Source organism: Sebastes umbrosus, chromosome 12 (genome assembly GCF_015220745.1).
Source record: "Sebastes umbrosus isolate fSebUmb1 chromosome 12, fSebUmb1.pri, whole genome shotgun sequence".
In the NCBI taxonomy this organism is placed as follows: Eukaryota; Metazoa; Chordata; class Actinopteri; order Perciformes; family Sebastidae; genus Sebastes; species Sebastes umbrosus.
The window spans coordinates 15,374,178-15,397,777 of NC_051280.1; the positions used below are offsets into that span (position 1 = coordinate 15,374,178).

The 23,600-nt window shown below is 39.1% G+C and overlaps 1 protein-coding gene across 16 annotated transcripts in view; it reads right to left on the reverse strand.

Moving 5' to 3' along the window:
- The window catches only part of dtna (dystrobrevin, alpha), a 28,630-nt gene extending 6,839 nt beyond the window's left edge, over positions 1-21,791 (reverse strand). For 3 of the 16 annotated variants that reach the window (XM_037787505.1, XM_037787500.1, XM_037787499.1), the window contains exons 1-17: positions 19,769-19,963; positions 16,234-16,301; positions 15,182-15,262; positions 14,878-15,091; positions 13,728-13,813; positions 13,081-13,235; positions 12,890-12,995; positions 12,327-12,493; positions 11,971-12,095; positions 9,857-9,865; positions 8,776-8,859; positions 8,484-8,564; positions 6,101-6,196; positions 4,037-4,115; positions 3,613-3,707; positions 1,266-1,379; positions 966-1,062 (exon numbers count right to left, since the gene is read on the reverse strand). In XM_037787505.1, coding sequence (XP_037643433.1) covers positions 966-1,062; positions 1,266-1,379; positions 3,613-3,707; positions 4,037-4,115; positions 6,101-6,196; positions 8,484-8,564; positions 8,776-8,859; positions 9,857-9,865; positions 11,971-12,095; positions 12,327-12,493; positions 12,890-12,995; positions 13,081-13,235; positions 13,728-13,813; positions 14,878-15,091; positions 15,182-15,262; positions 16,234-16,301; positions 19,769-19,785 — 1,674 coding nt within the window. In that variant the 5' untranslated portion in view covers positions 19,786-19,963. Of the gene's footprint in view, positions 1-965; positions 1,063-1,265; positions 1,380-3,612; positions 3,708-4,036; positions 4,116-6,100; positions 6,197-8,483; positions 8,565-8,775; positions 8,860-9,856; positions 9,866-11,970; positions 12,096-12,326; positions 12,494-12,889; positions 12,996-13,080; positions 13,236-13,727; positions 13,814-14,877; positions 15,092-15,181; positions 15,263-16,233; positions 16,302-19,768; positions 19,964-21,537 lie in introns of those variants that run through there. The other 13 variants (XM_037787506.1, XM_037787502.1, XM_037787510.1 and 10 more) reach the window with 10 other exon arrangements.
- Positions 21,792-23,600: the final 1,809 nt, after the last annotated feature.

Consider the following 23,600-nt stretch of genomic DNA (forward strand, 5'->3'; position numbering starts at 1 on the left):
ACACAATCTATATTCACACAGCTCTACTAAATAGCCTCGTCCTGCATTAGAAAAGTATGCAGTTAAAACAACCAAATAGCTGATAGAACAATGGCCAAGTGATTGATTGAATGATTGGTAAAATACAAAAAAAGTAATACAGTCACATACAATTGTAATAAAATTGTATTCAAATTTGCTCGTTTTACACAGACTTCCTGCAGTTATTGCGTTCACTATTTGGGTTAATTATACAGTTTCTCAGTTGCTCTGTGCTGTTATTGTTATGCATTGAATATAATATGAAATATTGATTAAATATGTCACTTAGTCAGGGGTCATTAGTTTACTTAATAGTAGAAAAGGGGTCCCCTGAGGAAAAAGGTTGGGAACCACTGAACTAGATTAAACATGTTTCTGATGCTGTTAATGGATTGTTTAACAGGCCCATATGTTTCAATTTTGATCGCACACAAAAGCAGATTTCATGTATAGCTCAAACTACTAAATCATATATGTGAATGTCCTGTACCTCTAATTTATACAGTCAGAAAATGACAAAACACGCCTCAACAGAGCTTGACTGTTAAAGATGTCCGCCCTCTAATGGACATGTTGGGTAATAGCTCACATGTTTCCTCATCTGCAAAGTGCAGTGTTTGCTTTATATTGATCAGCCACAGCTGGGAGAAATTGTAATACAAGGGAAATTCATCATCTTCCCTTCAGCCATATTGCTTACCACCTGCCACCAAATACAAAACCAAAAACACAAGCTACAGTACACATGTCCACGTATGTAAACATGCAAACTTCAACTGCAACAGAGCCGATTCTGGCCAGACTTTGAAACTAAATGACCACAGCCTTATCGTTCCCCAGAGGAAACAGAATGTGTGTTCGTTCAGTAATCATGAAGGCGTCTTATCTGTGTTCTGCATTTGAGTGCTGTGAAGACAAAGAGATGAAAGGCACGTCTGCGGTACCTTGAGAAGCATCATTAGCTGCTCCAGCTGCACCATGAGTTCCCTGCGACTCTCCTGCAGAGTAGACATTCTTTGTTCAAGCTCATCTTTGCGTTGCCTAACAGAGGAAAACAACAACGTGATGATACCATAATGTCACGTCAAATAAAACGTGTATGAGCATCTGTAGACTCTAACATATGCTGTTCATTTGCCTGGGAAAACGCCAAGCATTACAATGTGTGCGTTCTGCTGCAGCCTAAGCAAAAGTGCCAGTTATAAATGCTCTGCGTTGTGCAGGACTAAAGGAGACAGAGTTACCTGAGAAGTCGTAGCTCAGCCAGAAGTGTGGGGTTCTGCTGACCCCTGTCCGGTGGCAGCTGGGAGGCCTCCTCATGCTGAAGGCGTAGCCGCTGGATTTCCTGCAGGATTTCTCTGTGACAGGCACAAACATATATAAGACCAGGTTATAGTTCAGACATGGTTTGTCCATATATTCTTAGAGTAATCTCCCGGATGATGTTACTGTGTGAACACTGTCCAAATCTGACCGTGTTTGAATCTAAACTTCTGCCACTTGGGGGCACCAGAAACAAGGTATGAACGTTTTATTGCCTTGGTTTTAGCAGATACAGAGTTAGTTTGTGTCCTCCTGATGAATGTAAGTCCAATATTCACTCTCTTTCAGCTGTTTTTGGTCTCTAGTAACTCCTGAGGGAAATATCTGGCTTTTTAGCGTCTAAATACTCTACTATGTTCACCAGCTAGTTGCTGACAATGCCTATCTGTCGTTTGGTGCTGAGCAGATAGTGTACAGTAGGTTTTTAGTGCTTTTTTTTGGTGCTTAAAAACAACGAAAACGACACTATGAGAGCGGTGAGAGAGAACCAAAACAATAAAGATGCTGGCCGGAAACCCGAAACAATGAGACAGACACTTTAAACCACAATTCCTTTTAGATTTGACGTTCTATACCCATGCAATATCCCACAAGATATAAAATCCAAAGATAGAACCCGTATGACGATTTTGCATGGCTGCATGTAAAAACTCATAAGTCGCTAATGCCCTAAGCCCCTGTGGTTGAAGACTGGATAGACATAGTTCATCAAACATATATGATGGAAAAATTGACATATTCCCTCCGAATATAACTCCGAAAAATGTATCTATATATGTTCAAGGTCGATTGACTTTATCAGAACCCAAAGACAAGACTGTACATGAGAAACACGTGCATACATTTTGTATTATTATTTCTTTATGTCGGCTTTGCAGACCCTTTAAAGGTGAGAAATGTCAGGGCAAAACAAGTAATGACAGGCAACCAGTAAAAGTGTCATTTTTCATACTTTCATTGTTATTATTCAATTTTTTATTTTTTATTTTTATTACATTTATTTGTGAACCAATTGATCAAAGTATAAAATATTCCCTTGGATAATAGAGATCGCTCTCTTGATTAATCTAATGGAAATTGTTTTGAACCTGGATGTTTTTTTTTGTTTATGCTTGCTTGTTTGTTTCTTTCCTAAAAAGCACTTGCTTTTGTTGTGATGTAAAATTGTAAAAAACATGCATGAGGTAAAGCATTTGTAAATGTCTTCTGTAAATCATCTGGCTGCCAATACAAATAAAGAGAGAAAAAAAGAACAGATATTTTTTTGCCTTGTATGAAAAGCACAGGTATTACTAACAACATAAATCACGGCTCCGTTCTATTCAAGCCATGACAGTGTGGCCGTGAGCCAGGAAAGCTCTGTACAGTAACTGCACACTCGGGTGATAATTCTCTGTGGGTTCCTCACAACATGTGACCGCCGTCATATATAAGTAGTCATGTGATTCACTGTTTATATTAAATAGAAATATTAATTATAGCTGCATTAAAAATTACATACTTGTTCACTGTTGCCTGTAATTGAACTTTTGTCTCCAATTTGGTTTCATTATTCCCTATTATTTATTGCTGTCATTTTAATGTTAAACTCTTGTTACTTTCAATGAGTCATCTTTTCTTTTTTGTCTTATCCTATTTTAATTATTTTAACCAAATGTAAAGCCAGTTTGAATTTGCCACCATGTATGAAATATAGTAGTCATGTATTTCACACCGTATCATACATTTTCTGTAAGGAATGCACATAATAAAAAATAGATAAGGCATTACATTAAATAGGAAAAAAACAAACAAAACAAAAACAAATACAAATTTTTGACTGAAAAGGTGTAGGCTGAAGTTTAAGCTTGATATACCTACACTTTTTACTTAGAATATTCTAATAGGCAACTCATTTTCTACTAAGGCTATAAAAAAACAGAAAGAAAAACAAAATATGCAATGTAAATAAATTGCCTTGACTTGCCTTGCATGATCCGATATTCAGTGGTCTTTATTCTACACGGTAAACATATAGTTAGTAACCTCCTTAAAAATGTTAATATTTACTAAAGAAATATTCTACCTTGGCAAATAATGAATTTTTCTAATAATAATAATAATAATAATAATGGTAGTTTTCAGTACTTAATGTGCTTTGAGGTTTATTTTGTCAGACCAGGAGTCTGTTTATTCTCAATGTGAATTTCTTGTTGTGGAATTGAGAAAAGAAGAGAAGAGACAAACAGAAAAGAAGTGAACAGCATCACCAATGCAGTCATCCCTGACCTGTTTTTGCACTCGAGCTCGGCAATGAGCTGCCGCTGCTGTTTGTTGGCATCCAGAGAGAAAGGGAGGTCTGTGGGGATCCTCTGCAGTTGAGCCTGTTGGGGGAAGCAAGCAAGAGACATCACGTGAGCTGGCTCTACCTCGGGATGATGTCACCCATTATTACATTATCTCATGTCTCACAGGGGGGAATAAAACAGTCAAGTCACCAGCACATCCATCAAGACCTGATCAGAACATACGAGTCTGGTTAGAAATGATCACCACCTGTAAACCCCTTCATCATCTCAGCAGTAAAAACCCCTCAAAGGTGGAGTAGCAGCACACGTTAAACCCTCATCAAGGACAGATTTCTGGCAGTGGACACCGATGAAAGATGCCACGATATTGTGAGCAATAAATGTCTTATATATATATATCTCACCGCAGCATCAGCAGCCAGTCTAGCAGCATAGCGGGCGATGAGGCTGTGCTCTTCATCTTGATGGTTACTCTCCAGCAAGCTGATCAAGAGGAAAATGGAGTCACAACACGACACAGTCACTACACAGCTACAGAGATATAAGCTATGCAAGAAAAATCCTGGAAAGTTTAGTTTGTTCAAGAGTCAGATTAGTTCTCTGGCAGAAAAGCTTCACAAGTTTTTACAGCAGAGGCCCGCGTAATCATGCTAAGCTACTTATGCAAAACCACAAAAGCAGGAATGAAATCGGGTTATTACATAAAAGTGGAGCTGAAGTATTCATTTGTATTTAATGAACAGAAAGGTTACTTATACAGTATGATCACTGATAAAGTAAAAATATGGTTCTGTATTTCCAAGCACACATATAGTAAAAGCACTCAAATGCACTCACAATGGAAAATATGTGGAAGCTGCTAATATAATACAGATAGCCAATATGGCAGATGATATTGCAACCAGAATTAAAACACACGCCCAAGCATATTATTGCACACACACACACACACACATAGAAAATACAGGCATCCAGATTTGCATGTTGCTTCAAAAAAGAGGAGAGAAAATGTCATATTCCAGTCAGCTGATACACCAGTCTTGATTTGTTTTTAACAATTTGCACAAGATTTACTGGTCCAAACTCATTTTAGAGAATACCTTCTAAGGAGGCTGTCAAATCTGAGGAAAACAGCAGTTTAAAGTGTTTAAAGTATTTGGTACCAAATAACTAACTAATCTGCCCTATGCATTTGGAGTTATACAACTTTAATGTGACAAATATGAGACTGTTTTGCTTGCTTGGTTTGTCCATTCTGGGTTACCGTAGCAACATGGAGGACCTGCTCCCTATATAGATATGAAGGTGTTATGGCCGCAGCCAGAAACCTCTAGGTTGTCTAATCTGCTCTGGTAGTGTATGTAAATCAGGAGGTGTGATCCCCCAGAAGAGGTTGGTCCCACCCGCCGAGGCGCCGCCCTTCTTTGAGCTGGAGGTTCCCGATTAGAGCGGCACACGACCTGATCTTCCAATCCCAAGGAGGCAAAATCACCAGTTGAAGATTCAAATGTTTGGCCAACCAGATAGTCCTGTCAACTGTGATTTCATGTGAACTGCTCGCCTATGTACCTCTTGATATAGAGGGGATAGAGATAGAGATTGTTAATTGTGGTTGTTAACTTTGTACACTGAGGTACTCGATTAGTAGATTGGGGAAAGTGGGCCAGGTTAGTTTTTGATTGATTGCAACACCGTAGGAGTGTTCTTGTTTACAGTCACAAGTGTGCAGGGGTGCTGTTTTGACTGTAAAGTTAGTTAGTGAGGTTTAATTTTCCATTTTAGTTTTCTTTCTAGTAAGTTTAAATTCTTATTTTTAAGAGTCCTCTTTTTGTTCTATTTATTTCTTTGATTTTTACAGCTTCCGCAAGCCCCTTTTCCTTTTTGTCTGCCTCACCTCCTTTTGTTAAAAAAAAAATCTAACTCCTTGTAAATAAAATAACTTTTACTTTACCAAGAAAATCTGGTTTTATGTTGCTTCCCTTTACCCTAGCGAGCTGAATCGTAACGGAAGGGCTCATCCTAAGCTAACGAAAACAATTCGAAAACGATTTTTAGTTTCAGGTGATTAAACACTGATGAAAACGTAGTTATGAATATTATATTATATTTCTGCAAATAGATCCCCCGAAATGTTACACACTGTTCCTTTAAGAACTCAAATATGAAAAAAAAATTGTAACACCTTGAAATCAAATACCTCTATACATTTCTTGGTAGAAACAAACTCTGATTCCATTTTGGATACAAATCAGTCAGACAAACAATTGTTGCAGCTGAGTAACAACAATGCGTTGACAGTAGTGTCAAAGGTTGAGGTGACTAGTCTGTAAAGATGACAGCATGCAGCGTTAGGGCTGTAACACACTCAGAATAAGGTTAGGATAAGGTGAAGGATTGCGAGGTGGCAGTTCAGCAGAGCACATGGTTTCCACTGGTGTTTGGCAAACACAGCGGCACACCAAACTAACCATGTTCTGGGGTTGTTTTGGAGTAGATTCACATAGAGGCCAATCAGAGCATGTTCGTCTGCAAGTCTATCGGCAACTTCGAGGTTGTAGTTCAACCTGGAACGGTGCAGGGTTTCACAAAACATAAAACACGACATTACACAGGTGACAATGGAGGGACAGAGGACGAGAGGGGAGAGGCAGCAGAGAGAGAAAACGCAACAAAAGAGAAGAGGAGGAGAGTGGCTGAAAAGCAGCCATTCATGGGTGACTAGAGAGAAACAAGGCCATATTATGTTTGGGAGAGACACCAGTGATGAAGGCTAGCAGCCCGATTAAGGACATGCTCAACAAAAAAAAAAGACTCTACAAGCTACATGTTTACATTCTCCAAGCATCACTCACTCAGTGCTCTATTATTAAAACTATTATTATTATTTTTAAATCAAACAATCTGCCACCGAAGACATGCCAAGCATGCACAATCTTTTTGATGTAGCTCCTATATTTATAGAGGCTTCCCACCTGTATCACAAACTCCTATAGCAACCATTCCTACTGCCGTTATGGAGGGTCCATGTAGAATTAGCTGTGACCATAACATGTCTCAAAACAGCAGCAATAACAAAGAAACGCATAGTCTATCTATCCAGAATTAACAATTAAAAATAGTGCATATTGTTTTGTTAGACTTATTTTATTTATTGATTTGCTTCTTTAATCTTAGCTGTAAAGTATTTCAAATTGTAGCCAGTTAAACTGAAATATTAGCATTTTGATTTGTTAATCAGCAAGCTAATAAAAAAAGCTAATTAAACAGAAACAAATTCAATACCAGCTATTGCATATTGACCTCATAATAATGGCTACAAGCCACTACGAGTGACCCCTTTCACATTACACATGGGCTGCGTCCAAAATCGCATACTACGCATTACATACCCAATATGTTTACTATTGTTCAACATACTTTTGTGTGAATAAACACACTTTCACTTCCTTGCCAGTTGGAGACGTGCAACCATGGTAACCAGTGTCAACCTCATGTGACCAAACAATGATTTGTTAGAATCAAAGTCTGAATTAATTAAAAATATATATCACGCCTAGCAAAGTGAAATCTTATACTTACAGTTCAATTGAAGCGTTATTGATGTTACAGAGCTGCCCGTCAACGTCTGTTATGAAGGTTGTCATCACTACTGCATTGCATTGTGGGATATTTATGCCGCTGTAGTGCCAGCGTTGTAAACTGTAATATTTCACCAGAAATAGTATGCAATTCAGGTACTATTGGTTTCATACCAAGTTTTCGGACATACTAAAATATCTCACATCTCTTACACTGTTTTAGCGTACTCAATAGCATGTTATTGTGGAATTTTGGACACAACCATAGTCATTTGATCCATTGTCAATATAAAAATACTGGTTAGTGCAGCTTTAACAGAAAATCTGCATTTCAAACGGTGGCATGAACCATTTACCTGTTATGAAGCTTATTGTGTTGCATTATGGAAATTATAGGGTCCAAGGTTTCAACATTAGAGACTAAAAGTCAGGATATTTTGGCATCAATCTGTTTTGATTTTGACTACTCTTTTTCAAATTTGTATCTGAAAAGTTCTACAACTTTATTGAAGTGGAGTACGAAATCGCTGCAGTGCCCCAGTGCATATTCCAGCTGTTTAAAACTATTGCCATAAAAGTTTGGGAATGTAATCAGGTATCATTGTTGTGAAAAAAACTAGCCGGTCAAGCTCCAGAGGGCACATCACCTGAAAGCCCTGTACTATATGGTGGCTGTGCAAACAGTAACCTCAATGTCAGATGCTCCGATACGCACATGGAGAATAACCTAAAGAACGCTCACTCATCACAGCTGTATGTTTTTCTATACGCCTGAGTTATGAAAGGGACTAGTGTTCCCTAAAGAAACACTTTCTTCATCAGGTGCAGGTGCAGAGGAGCTCAGTGGTCTTTTACTAGAGAGTTAATTCCATTTCATATATATGAGTATACTTGTTCACATACATCATAAACAATGAGTGTGGGAATTTAAACTGTTTAACTGCTACGGCTTCAACATAGAGGAGATTGAGGGTAACATTGAAAACGGCTCATATTGGAAACTGGCAGTTAGTATTTCCCATTTCTGTGTGAATGAAAAGATTGTAATAGACACTCCAAACTAATTGCCAGTGATCTTTATGATGCATGCTTCATCCAGCGTCTGTGAAATAGCCCCTCGAGTACAACAACGTAAGACCCTCTACTGTATAAGAAAGCTGGTTCCTCAGGACGATATAAGCACTCCAGTTTATGCCCTATGATTATTATCTATATTAGTTCACATGCATTTGAGCTATAAAGGCATTCTCATATGCACACCTGTGCCACTTACCCTCTGCCTTTCAACAGATGTGGAGCCGCCCGAGTCAAGGGCTTTCTTTGCTCAACAACATTATTCTTGCTGTAAGGCAAGCTATTTAAATTCAGCACAAGGAACCACAAAGAAAAAAGAAGCACGATGATACACAAATGTCCACACACGCACACTTAAAAATAAAAGGCAAGAAAATAAAGACAGTGTGGGTCAGAGAGTCTACAGGGGATAGGGCCTTTAGGGAGCGTGTTGGACTGAAAAGATCTGCAGTAAAATCCAGGACATCCATTGTTTCGGCTGTTGTACTCACTTTTTGGTGGAGTAAGGGTTCCCTGATGTAGGCATGGAGTGGGAGAGTGAGTAGTCATTGGTGATGTTCACTGGTCTCGGCGGCCTGAACAGGAAACAAATGTTTTTTTAACTCACTGTTTATTTTTTGTTAAAGAGACAGCAAATGCCCCTGCCTTTTTCTTTTCTTTTTTTCAAAAGGTCTTTTTATCGATTGTCAATAATGAATAAAACAGTAACTGTACAAGGAAAGGATTTTTTGTTTTTCTTAACAACACTCACCCAAGTCACAACACATGCATCTTCTCACTCAAAAACCAAACACACAGACAACTGCAGCTGATCACAGAAGATATATTTTAAATTATGGATAAATAAAGTTAAAGTTATAGACAACAATACGGAGAAAATACCTATTATATACCGTAATAGTAACAGAAAAGTAAGTCGATAAATAAATAAAATTAAAAGATAAATAAATAAAATGAAATAAAATAAAATAAAATAAAATACAATTAAATTAAATAAAATTAAATAAAATTAAATAAAATTAAATAAAATTAAATAAAAAAGCTACTCTGAGATTATTGTAGACGGTTTCTCAAAAAACGTCAAGAAGGGGCGCCACGCGTTGTAAAATGTACTCTCTGTTCCCAGGGTAGTGTAACGGATTTCCTCTAGATTCATACAGGACATAATGTCTCTAATCCAGTGGGAGTGGGAGTGAGGGGCAGAGTCCTTTCACCTGATAGCTAGTCAAGCTTCTAAAGAAGTAAAAGCCAACAAGGTGGATTTCTTCCAACTCTATAATCTCTGAATTTTAATTTTTTAGTAGATGACCTGCTGTACATATATCAGGATGTGGCAACAAAGTCAGATATGATTAGTTATGTTGGGTGTGTAGTAAACAATGAAAACATGAATGGAGGAAATGTATCCATGAGTCGACAAACACAACAATAACAGTGACTGTCAGTACGCTAGGGCGGATGGGACTTGACAACACTGTATATGATTAGCGCTAAACAAAGGATCAAATCTACGGTCACAACAACGTACAAAGACACATTTTGTGACGTGTTAAATAATCAAAGCAAACTCACCACGTATCTCTGAGGAAAGTACAGAACAAGGAAAGGAATGAAAATAATGTATTATAATCAGCCCAGCAGTGCAAAGACTACACTGAAATGTAGAAAATCCAGTCATTTAGAAAAACAAACAAACTAGATTTTTAAATACTTTCACCAAAAAAGGAAAATGATAAATATGCAGGACAATATTCCAGTGGAAACCCCTCTGGGTCAAATTGATCACTATAAGCGGATGATTATTATAATGAAATTATTTTTCTTTTTCCTTGTATCTCATGCAGATTACTTTCTAATTAACATTTGTATGTTTATTACATGAATATAAAGTCATGAAACGGACAGCTTTGCTATTTACTAAATTTTATTGACTGTTTCAAAACACAGTACAGCTGATTCAAACACTTTTCAAATTACTGTACTGTGTATAATTCAAATACACTATAATACAGTACATAAAATATAGTTTACTGTAGTTCAAATTATAATTAGGCTATATCCTTAAACAGTATTGTGCTGTTTAAAAATACAGTAACTTCAGCAGTGCAAATAGGCTACTAAACCAGCTTGGCGGTGGTTTCACAGACCTAAAAATTAACTGTAGGTTATGAATGTCTGATATAAAAATAAGATATAAAATATATCATATTTTTTACATATGTTGTCATGTATGAAAAGACCCAAAATGAACGCTGTAGGCGGATGACTTTATTACTATAAGTGAATTATTTAAACAGCATTTGTATAGGAATGATTCTGTACTAAGCTTTTTGATCCATATAAGTGGTTTCCACTGTACTGACTTATTATCGGCACAAATTTAAGCCAATAAGTAAAAAGAAATACAGAATGTCTTATCTTGAATATCTACATCTTGGACACAATACTTTAATGGCCACATTTAAGGGATCCTTGTTGAAAAATGTGTGTTTTAAATGTGAAAAACCATATCCACCGATATGTATCATCATCAGATTTTTAAACTCTCAAGTACTGAGACTAATGAGGTTTTGGCATTAATCTTCAAAATCTATACAGCACAGTATCGCAATATTTTGCGTGGCAATATTGTATCGATACACGGACGTCAAGTATTGATCTTTTATTATATAAACTATTAATATTGCAAATACAATGTAGACTCTAATACAAACAGTTTGTCAGGTGCATGATGCAACATTTATGTTTTTATGATGGTGTCGGTCAGTCTGTCTGCTTGACAATCCCATTTTGCTAAAAAATGATTGAAGTGAGATGAAGGGACTGCGTAATCTTTTTGTAAAAGTTTCATTGTTCAAAATACCTGTAACGGTACAGTAATCCAGTCCACACAAGTTGTCATTCAGTTAAGTTGGACTATATGTAGACTGTAATACAAACAGTTCAGTTTGTCAGGTGCTTGATGCAACATTTATGTTTTTATGACAGTGTTGGTTAGCCTGTCTACTTGAGTGACAATCCCATTTTGCTGCAATAAAAATAACTGAAGTGAGATGAACAGAGTGAAAACTGTATCTTAATAGATAAAACAGACAAACTGCAGTTGAAAAAGGGTAAAAAAAGAAACGCAATATATAGCGATATATCTTATCGCAATACTCGTCATGTTTCAAATAGCAATAAGATTGTATCATGACTTAAGTATCGTGATAATATCGTATTGTGGGGCCTCTGGTGATTCCCACCCCTACTTCAAATCCTGTAATTGCTGTGCTCTAAAACCGACATTCAGTTCTACAAAACTGCAATAATCTGAATCCTTTTGGCTGTTTAAGGGTTATAAAATACTACAACTACATTCAATTTGAAGGTAAAAGAATAAACACAGATAAAGATTTCTGCTCCATAAGTAGCCTTACAATATGTCCCTATAGCTGTGCTTGTAAAGGCTGCTGTTTCATTATTTATAAAACAACACAGTCAAGGAAAAGGTAGCAGCAGTCTTGCAGATCACAATCATTCCCAAGGCTATAATTAAGCCCCATTGATCAGTTGACCCAAGAGATTGACTGGAATCACTTCAGACTTCGAGGCAGCTACGAGATAATTATCAGCTGAGGGATAAAACCAAAACGTTTCAAAGAATCTGAGCTAGAAGTCGGAGAAAGGAAAGGACATGAACTTACACAATGTGAGCTAGGTTGAGAGGTCTGTCTGGCATTTCGGGGAACATGGGGTGAAGAGGCTCTCTGCTGGATGCACAGCTCAGTGACTTACTGAGGGCATGGGATAACTTCTTAGCAGGGGATTTCTGGGAGAAACACAGAAGGGATGTGCAAATTCAGAAGAAGACATGTGAACACTAATTTCTTTTTCAAACCACATGGCATCATTACGGCAATACTGCCACCTGCATCGAGAATTCAGCATCCTCACATTGTGGCGAAGCAGAACGAAAATAGCCACAATGACTGGTCCAGTGCAGACACACCTCCCTTAGCCCGCCCCTCTCCTCCTCCTCCTCCCCTTCGCCTTCCCTTACCCATGACGTATACTCCTTCATTTGGTGCTGGTTGCTATGGGAACCGCTGGCATGCCCCCTCCAGAAGCAGTCCTGACAGAGCTGGTAATTATGACATTGCTGGCAGCGGTAGCGGAAGCCCATCATACTCTCAGTATGGCAGTAGGAGCACTCGACCGGGTGAAAGACTGCAGGGAGGAGAGGAGGGGTCAGACACACAGATGGACAAGCACATGCACACAAACAGATGTGATTGTAAACCCAGATATTTTGCAAAGACTAGAGGATTAATTCCCATTAATTTCAGGACAGATGTGCTATTCAGTCTGTTCTGGTGACATTTCATTTTAACCAAATACGCACAAACGCATGTGTAGTCTGCTCACATGGAGGTGGCTTGTGACGATGAGTGCATCACAAACAAACACTCATGCACAGGGTGTAAGGTCCCTATGGGTCATCTTCACTGGATGTGTGTGTGTGTCTGCTTGACTGTGTGGTGACTCAAGATTATGATGCAAAGCTGAACTTTACATCCCCCGCTAGCTTCCCCCCGTTTATAAATATTCTGTGTAGCGTCTTACCGTTCTCCACGTTGGCAAGCCGATGCATGAGCGGTAACCACACCAGACACTGAGGGGGCGGGTCTGACATCAACGTATCGAGGAATGTATTGAGGGAGACCTTTTTCTGTTGACGTTGGGTGCAGAGGAGAGTGAGATTCAACCACGTCAATGCTAAAACAATCTACACTCTGTGGTTAATGAGCCCTCACCTGCTGTGTAAAGCACGTCCTCGCAGCTTGCTCAGTGTAACCAAAAGAAGGTCCCTCAAAAACCGCCATGGGTAATTTGAGAACCTCCCTCAGAAATTGGTCAAACTGCGAGTGCACCATTATTCCAGCAGAATCGGATATATGTGAAAAAATATCTGGGAACAACGCAGGGAGACATTATACAAATGAATCAAACTAATTGTCAGTTGCCACCACAGTCGGCTAATTACAGCATACACAATACAATTATCCCACTTATTTGTGAAAACAAATCAAAGTAAAGCAGTTATTCAAATCAATTGTTATAATACACCAGCAACCTCCTTTTTTCCCTTCACGAGCCATTGCAACTGCTCCCACGGATTTTGTAGATTATGTAATAAACCCTATCCTTCAGATAATGAATAATGACTTCTCCCAGCCATGAAGAGCTACTGCTTCTTCCTTTAGGAACAATAGGCTAAGCAGACAGAGATATAGAAAATACAGACGCTAATAAGTTTGTATTAGAAATTCCAAAGCAGTACATTACTATTAGACTGGAAAATGTATGAAGGAAATTAGCTGATTTATTACAGGTAAAATGGGTGATTCTAATTTCATTTTTCACAATTAAAAGTAAAATACGTATTTGTTGTGTTGCTTACATCTTAATTTATCCAGGATTTTCCCTCCACAGATGGTTGAAACGGCCATCTTCACAACAAAGACAGATATCTTGCCATGGCCCTCCCTAAAGAGGAGCAAATACATTTTACATTACGGACATAGATTCCTTTAAAGGTACAGTGTGTAGGATTTGGCGGCATCTAGTGGTGTGGTTGCAGATTGCATCCAACTGAGTTCTCCTCCGCTTAATTTTAATTTTACATAGTGGCCAAACGGTGGTACTACAACTTCCTTGTCCGTCACGTGATGCCATTGGGCCCAAAAATATTTTTCTCATTGACTTACATTCACGTCTGTAACTCAGCGGATAATTTTTTTTTAGGTTAATCAACTTCCCAGTACGAACACTAGAATATCCCTTATTTAAATAATTAGGTCCTAAAAGTTGTAAAATGCACTAAAAGCTGGATCCAGAGTTATTTCCCTTCCTCCGTTAATGTGAATGAGAGCCAGACCGAGGCTGGACGGAGGGCTGGGAGGCGGAGTTAAGGAAAATGCTCGTGCTCTTGCTCTCTGGGGTCCAATGGATGCAGAAGATCGCCGGAAGATCTGGGTATTTTATCACTCGGCAGTCGAGCCATTTTGGCTTCGTGCGCCACTGAGCAACTCGCATAGGAATGAACAAGCTGTATCCAGCTCTCTTTATAAATCCATGGGCGTACTCCGTGAAGAGGACCCTATGTAGATATGAAGGGCTCATTCTAAGCTAACGAAAACACAGTGATTCTTAGTTTCACTTGATTATACACTAATGAAAACATAGTTATAGAATATTATATTTCATTTCTGCTAATAGATCCCCCGAAATGTTACACGCTGTTCCTTTAAAAGAAGCTGTCAATGCCTAGAATCCTATGAACTAAACAGTTTTCCTAAAAGGCCTTTAAAGGCAAACTTGAATTACAGTGAGCATCGCCTTAAAAAATGTTGAGCTTGGCTTTTAGCATCTCTAAAAATATACACTCTACATGTGCATGTTGTGACATTATGAAAGTAAACAGTCTGTATTTTCACTCCAGTTTGGCAGACACTTCAGAGTCACATTTCACACTACATTGGCTCACGTCAAAACCTCAGATGGGTAAGTGCAGAACCAGCCGCCGACACGTCACATGACGTGCTACTCACGGGTCATAGGATGCCAGCAGGAAGTTAAGCAGCAGGCTGATGGACTGATCCACGTGGATCTGGTGGGTGGTGGGCATGCGCTTGTTCAGCTGGTAAAAAATGGTGTTCAGCACCACTTCTAGACGAGCCACAGAGAGCTCATCGGTGAGGTCCATGGTGTTGATGCCGTTCTCTCGGAAAGCCTCGATGACGTTCCAAATGTCAACCAAATGCACTGGAAACAGGAAAAACTGAACATAAACATTTGATGGAAAGGATAATGAGCAAAGTGATGTGGGTTAAAAGTGCACTGCATCATACTCACAGTTGCATTTTTTCTGCACAAATCTGAGTTTGCAGGCTGTTCTGTATGTCGATAATCGTATGGAGTCCAAATCTTGAGCCCCTGAGGAAGAAAGAGTCATTATTAAATAACATCATAAATGTCAATGCTAGTTCATAGATAATGTGGAGCTCTGGAGGGAGAGTGTATGGAGGCCCAAAGTGTTCAATATCAAATAAATAAATAACACTATGAAATACGTAATCACATAAACAAATACAGACAGAAATATATATTGTAATATTATAAACATTATTTTGTGAAATAACCAAATACATGTTTAAAACTCAACTCAATATTACGAAGAAAAATTTCACAATACAAGTTTATTGTAGATCATTATTGTTTCACTCCAGCAGTTTTTTCATATTGTCAATTTTTAACTTATAATGCCACCTTTCTAACTATGTGCAATGCATTGTGATGTGTCAATCAACAGCACACTTGAAAAGTATATATTAATATGCGTACTGACTTTCATACTTATTTTTGCCATTTTTTTTCATGTGAACACAAGATGTACTCTAAACCTGCTTCAAAATAATATGTAATATGGAAATGGGACGCAACTGAAGACATTATGAAATAAAATAGTCATTGGGATACAAGGTGAAGTGAAATAAAAACAGATTTTGGAAAAATAAAAACAAAAAAAAAATTAGATACAATGATTATGATGAAAGAATAATAATAATGTTATTGGATTATTTTACAATTTCATGGTTATATTATGTTTACATTATATATTTGTATTTATTACTAATATGTTACACTTCATGTCTTATTTATCTAATATTGAACAATGTGCGTCCATAGGAGAGTGCCTCCACACTGGGTAAATAGTGAGAGCGCATGAGGTCATACTGGAAGTGTGTCTGTCAGTGTTTAAAACCAATCTGTTGACACAAGTGGAGACACTTGATCTTCATGATATTTGCTTTACATGAAAGTTACAGGATTTGCCATATTTATGGTCAGTGAGCAAAACGGTAGACAAACATAGATCACGCTGAGCTGTGGCCCTGAGCACTTACTCATCTCGACAAACAGTTGCCTTCTATCTGCCATGTTGTCACCGCTCCCCCCGAGGTCTTCAATCATTCTGATCAAGAGGAGAGAAAGTAATGTCAGAGCCTGTGTACCCAGAAACAGATCCAATTAAGGCATTGATCAATCACTGAATATGCTCTTCCTATTGTTTCCAGCTTTATTTTGTATACATGAACTGCTAAATTGAACTGTATTTTCAGAAGCATCACAAAACATTTGTTAAACTACTGTGTATAATGAATCTTTTAAACACTAAGCACTTGGTTAACATAGTAGACACACTGTAATAACATTATGCTCATTTCACATGATGCAACTCACAGCTACATCCATAAATTGTATATAAAGATGGACAACATGACAGCTCCCCAAAAGTGAAGCCAAAACATCTTGATCGCCCCCTAGTGGCTGGTTGCAGTATAGGTCATAAGCGAACCTCCTCCATGTTAGCGGATGGGACAAGGGCCAAATTAAAAAGTCAAAGTACACGTCAAATATTTTTTTTCCAAAAGATAGTTTGACATTTTATTTAATTCTTATCACACTGATGTATGTTCAAGTGTTCATTTTTTTGATAAGTTTGGTTTTAATTAGTGACAGCAGTGATTGACAGCTGCTCTGTGTGAAGTAGTCGCGAAGCCGGAGGCTCGAGAGGAGATGTAACTTTAACTTTCCAACCGTCACGAGTCTGTGTAATAGAACAAGTGTCAATTTGATCATAAATGTAGTTTAGAGATATTATGGTTAGTTGTTGTGTCATTCTAGCCAAACAGCTACCGTGGCGCTAACGTAGCAGCTAGGTCGTGATTGGCTCAGGCGGGTGTGTGGGCGGGACCACGATACCGTAGTTCCAGCCCCCCGATCACCACTGCGCAGACTGGCTCCAAATGACGTCAAAATCTCAAGATGGCAGCCCTGGTTTCTGGGATATTTTGGCTTCATTTTTTTTACAGTGGGAGGAATATATACAGTCCATGGCTACATCACGTCATTTCACCTTAAATATACGTTATTACTGTTTACATATTTAATTGCACCCATAAGAATACTTATGAACAGCCGTCATTAACTGTTACATAATGTTCTAGTAGCAATTACCAAGACTTGATTACCAACCAGGCAAAGCTTCAGACCCTCGAGGGGCCCAAAGGCTCCAGGTTCACTGGGAGCGAAGCTGCTACGTCTGTCAAACTCTCTGTTCTCGCTCAGTTCATATGCAGTTTTTAATGTTAACAGTGGCAGATTTACCCCTTAAAATTCATAGTCATTTTTAAAACAATGGGTCCATAATTTCAGACAGAGGCAGACAAAAGCTACTTCTCATCTTTGTTGGATGATATGAGAACTGTCACTGACAGATTCGATCTGTTATAGCTATAGCTAGATAATGAAGTTAACGTTAGCTCAAGGAGTTGGTTGAAAACGTCGGCTGACTTTTTAAAGTTTCCAGCTGACTCGTATGAAAACGAGAACCCTGTAAAAAGGGGTCTGAAATGTCTACTTGATGATTACATATATTAATCCATCCATCCATCTGCAACTGCTTATCCCGTTAGGGGTCGCGGAGGGGCTGGAGCCGATCCCAGCTGACACTGGGCGAAGGCGGGGTACACCCTGGACAGGTCGCCAGCCTATCACAGGGCTGACACATAAAGACAGACAACCATTCACACTCACACCTGCCGGCAATTTAGAGTCAACAATTAACCTAACCTGCATGTCTTTGAACTGTGGGAGGAAACCGGAGTACCCGGAGAAAACCCACGCTAACACGGGGAGAACATGCAAACTCCACACAGAAGGGCCCCAAGCCGGATTCGAACCTACGACCCTCTAGCTATGAGGCGACATATATTAATATCGTGCTAAAAGACTGAGGCTGAAGCTGCATGTCCCCTAAGCTAAAAAGTTAGCACCCTGACCAGTTGATGACCCATGTAGAAGAGATGAAAGTAACAGCATTGCTCTTGCAGTGGTGAGCTAGTTAGCCCTAGCATTGTGTGTGTAACAGATAAACATAACACTATGTAACACAGTGGATGTGCTAGTCGTTATTATTTCAAGTATTATTGTGCTTACATTGCATGCTTAATTAAATCACCAAACACAAATTATTAAACACTAATGGGGGTGGGGGGACAACAGGGGCCCACGGCTCATTTTACCCCTAGGGCCCCATAGCAGGTTAATCCGGCCGTGGTAAATACACACTGAGCTCACTTTTTCATTTTTTTTAAGTACATTTGCAAATTGAATGTAGCACACTACAGTGCTTATCAGAAATTTGAGAGGGGGGGCACAGAAAAACTTAAGTAAGACAAGGACAAGACTTTCAAAGGGGCAGAGCAGCAGAGAGAATGCTCACACCATGCCTCGCTGCACACTGTCCAAGGCAATCTAATACACCTAGTCATGTGGTTTGTTGCCATGGCAGCAAAGATCCCAGCCGCTCCGTTCGTAAAAACATAGTACTAGTCACCCCCCCCCTTACGCGCGCGCGCACGCACGCACGCACACACACACGCACACACACACACACACACACACACACACACACACACACACACACACACTCTCTACACATCCCACTGCAGTCAAGCAAAGTTTGTAGAGAAAAGTTTTTTCACTCATAAATATCTTTTATGAGATAATGCTCCGTGGGATGATAGTTTGAGAGCACAGTGGCACTTCTCGGGCGAGTGGCTTCGAAAACACTTTTTCTGCAAGACAATCACTCAGGCATGGTTTTTCAAATTACTTCGATATTAATTGAAATATTATGCTGCAGAGACCCATGGTGTGAAAATTAGAATTCAACTAGTGTTAAAAAGCAAGCAACAGCATACGTTTTCCCTCTGATTCCAGTCAGTATATAGGCAGTCAATTATGGAGCTCTAGGAATCTTTGAAATCCAGTTTAAGAGGGAAAAGATTAAGCTAATAAATTAACCTGGAAATACAGAATGAAGAAAGGAAATCACCACACAGCATAGCAGTGCAAGCTACATGGCAATAACAAATTATGAATTGCATATTATTATGACACGACAGAGCAGAACATTCACATAACAATACACATTTTTTTAGGGTTTATATTATGAGAGATGTTACAAATGACAACCCTGTAGTAACACAAATAATAAATGAGTGTTTCATCATTATCATAAGGCAATGACAAATAGCTTTAGATGTATACACAGCAATGTCAAGCCACTACCAGCAGCCGGTATAGTCCAATGTCAACTTGAAAGTAATGCATATGTGAGCCCATTCATCACTTACACAGTGAGTGAATGTAAAAGTGTACAAATATATACTATTTCATAGATTAACACTGATATCCTTTCCCCTATCACAAGCAAAACACATCCTGAGTGCCAGATATATGTGACCTTCTGTGATCTGTTTCCAGCTGCGGAAATAACCGAGATTGATACAATCTTGCTAGAGCAGATATTAAACCAGCACAGCCGACAAAAAGTGTGCAACGGGGAGGTGGGAAGCAAGATGATCAACATACCTCTCATAAAGCACCATGGTCGTATTCCTTTCTCCTGCCTGAGCTGAGTTATTACAAAGCCAAGTCCTCTTTCTAGAAATTGTTCACAACAACACAAACTCCTTTACTAACAAGGAAACATGACGACAAAAGCAGCCACAAATGGGAAGAGCAAGTGACGATATCTGAAATTAGAAACTGTCAGCTATAGCACACAGCCTGTGCTGCCTCTATCTTTAACTACAAATGAGAAGGCTCCACATTCTTGAACAGCTTTACTGGCTCTCTAGTTGCAGACCCCAAACCTCATTCCTGGCATGTGCCCAGCAAACATAACTCTTTCTCTGTGGCACTGTCACACTGGCAGGCATTAGAATAATAACTGCCCTTAAAAGAGCATATCATCGTATACCATTAACATTGCTACTGGTAGGGCCAAAACCACACCAAGGGTCTCACAGTAATGACTCACTATATCTTTTAACGCTGCACAGACTTCTGTTGAACTGCAAAAATCGCCTTATTAGTCAGTTATTTACATTATGAGTCTATTTCTGTATAGCAGCTCAATAAAACATTGTGGACAGTGCTGTTAATATAAAGACGTTGGAACAGATTGTCATGCAACATTTCCAAATACAAGCACTTACTTGAGTTATTGAGCAATCTGTGTTTTGGCTGGCTCGGTACAGTACAGTACATCGCAGCTGTTACCACTGATTGGCCAGGGTTATTTTTACATCACCAGACTAAATGAACTACACTGGCATCTGAATCCACATGTCCTGACAGGAATAAAAAAAAGCTGTTGCCATTGACTTAAGGTTAATCAGTTAGAGCTCAGATGTTGTGCTTTAGTGTCATATAGTAAAAGCTGTGTATAGGTAGTGAAACAGTTTTTCTCTCTTCCTGACTGGTACCAGCCGGTGATGTCTGCTGGAGGACTCTCTCCATCGCCTGCTCATGATCACCATGGTTTCAGCTGCAAAAAGGCCAAAACTTTAGGATGTTAAAGGAGAGTGCAGCTACAAAATTTACAGCCGGTGCTGTTTTTTTTTGTTTAGTGTTTTTGACTTCTTTTGCACAAACGTGTAAAATATAAAAAAATTAAATGGAATAAATGGAAATACATTATGTTTTGCACAGATTTGCATTTCAATCACAAGCTTGAAAAGAGCTGTACTCCTGCACAGATAGTGTTGCCCTCTGGACAATTAGGAAAAACATCCATCACTGGCCAAAGGTAAAAAAAAGAAAAAAGCAGCAAGAAAGGCAACAGGCACCTTATGTGGTACACACTCAGCTCAGACATCACCTGTCACACCAGAGACACCTGTGTGTAAAAATAGTAGAATCACTGGAATAAATGGAAATACATTATGTTTGCACAGATTTGCATTTCAATCACAAGCTTATAAAGAGCTGTACTCCTGCACAGACAGTGTTGCCCTCTGGACAATTAAGAAAAACATCCACCACTGGCCAAAGGTAAAATAAATAAGGCAGCAAGAAAGGCAACAGGCACCTTATATGGTACACACTCAGCTCAGACATCACCTGTCACACCAGAGACACCTGTGTGTACGCGACAGTAACAGAAATATCTCCCTGCATACACAACTCCCTTTCTAATGTTGTTTTCTCCTCGCACATCCCAGTTTGTATCCCTGAAACTTGATCATGCAAACTCATTTCACCCAGAGTGACAAAGTAGGTTAAGGTCGCCCTCTCTGCTGCTTTGCCAGCCTCCAGCAGCTGCAGCAGCAGCAGTGCACTTGCACAAGACTTACCACTATTTATTTCTAGGCATGTCATTCATGCAACATCGCTGTTTTTCCATCCAGGGATCCGACAGCCGGTCGTGTCCTGCGGTGCGATCAGATCAGGGTTTCTTTGGTGTAGTAGGTCGCTGCATCACTGCAAACGAAGCGAAGCGGCCGATCTTGTGCACCGCTCTCCTGCAAAAAAGCTTGTGTTGTGGAAATTTTCTGGTAGCTGTAGCCTCTACTGGCTGAGGAGAACAAGAGGCAGCACTTGCCTCCAGTATGTGGCCTGCTCTGCGATGACGTAATGCGGAATCTCTTCACTTGCGTCAGTGTGGCTGCAAAATGTTTAAAGTTTGATTAAAAAAAAGGAGGAAAAATGGAGAAAATAAGCAGATTTACTTATATTATATGTGCATAGGGGTGCACTTGCAAAGATGCATTCATTGGCTTGTTTTAGGCATTTTGTAGCTTTTGAGGGGATGACGTCATCGAGATGAAATAAATGCTCTTTCAGAAAAATCTTTGTGAATGAAAACAATATTCATCAAAAATAATTACATTTACAACCAATCTTGGTTAGATCTTTATTGAAGATAGATACAGACATTTCTTGTCATTTCCTCCTGCGGTTAAACAAATTGGATTGAAATAAAACAGAGTATCCCTATATTGGCTTATATTTAGAGTTGTGACATCACTAATAGTAAATCAAATAATCATTAGTCTGCAGAGATTTTGCAAACACAAATTACAAAAGAAAACTGAAGGATGCTTAAAGGGTTGCATCGTTTATATGATTTTTATTTGTTTATTTGTTTTGCACAATTTAAGACTATACAACATAACCAAAAAATAAATGAATAATATACAGTGCAGGAAGAGGCAAAAAACCCACTGGGCTTATCTGAAACCTCCACCTAGAGACAAGATTAATATAAAGAAATAAGATTACATAATAGTGATAACAAACAATTTTGCACATGAGCTGGTCTGTTTTGGAGTATTTTAGCTGAACCAAACTTTATGCAACATTTTTTCAAGAAACATTCAAATTATGTTAATTAATTTGTAGTAGTAGTAGTACTGCATCTCAACGTGAATGGTTGCTTTAGTCTATAGGTATGAAAAGACTTGTAAAACAAAAATTGTCCAAGACAACCAAAAAAATAACATATTTTGATTCATACCCTATGATAATCAAGATAAACATATCATCATGCGTTACTGTAAATGAGTAAAAAATACTGTAGCATGTTGTCATTATACCCCAGCCAACATGGTTATGTGGGCCCCACATGGGTTATGCTGGGGGTACCTGGGTACCAAGTGGGCCCAAAATGGGCATCTTATCTGAGGCCCACTTGGATCAACTAAGTAGGTCCCACATGGGTTCCCCATGTGGGCTACCCAAGTGGGTTCTAGGTGGATCACTAATGGGAAATTAGTGCATGGGCTCAGAATGGGCAACACAAATGGTGCCCACTTGGGTCAACTAAGTTGGTCCCATACACTACTGGGAAATTAGTGCATAGGGCCAACATGGAAACAGTGGACAAACCATCTTACAACCTATATTTCAGCCCATGTAGTTCCCACATAGAACTTAAACCTGGGGCCGAGATGGGTTTTGGTTTATGTTGCCGAGATTTGGCCCATATAACACCCAGTGTAATCCTGCATGAAACCCACAAGGGCAATTGGCACGGGGACATTATGGAACCCATGGACAATCCCATATAGGGCCCATTTTTTAGCCCATTCACTACCCACATGGGCCCTACATACAAATGTTGGCTGGGACGTGTTTACAGTTCTATAGCCTTCATATAGGCCTACGGTACAAGGCATTGCCAAAAAATTGATTTAAATACAAATAAATTAAATTCTTATCCATTTAATCCCCTCTATGAATCTATTCTACTCTAATCCTCAACAAAAATGTGCCCAACTTCACATGAAACGAGTTTAGGAAACACCCCTCAGTGCTGCCAAACAAACAGAAACTACAACCCTCCATTGCTGCTCTTGAACGCAACTCACCCTCTCTCCAAGCGCAGCCCCTTGTTGCTAAGCAACCTCAGCAGCAG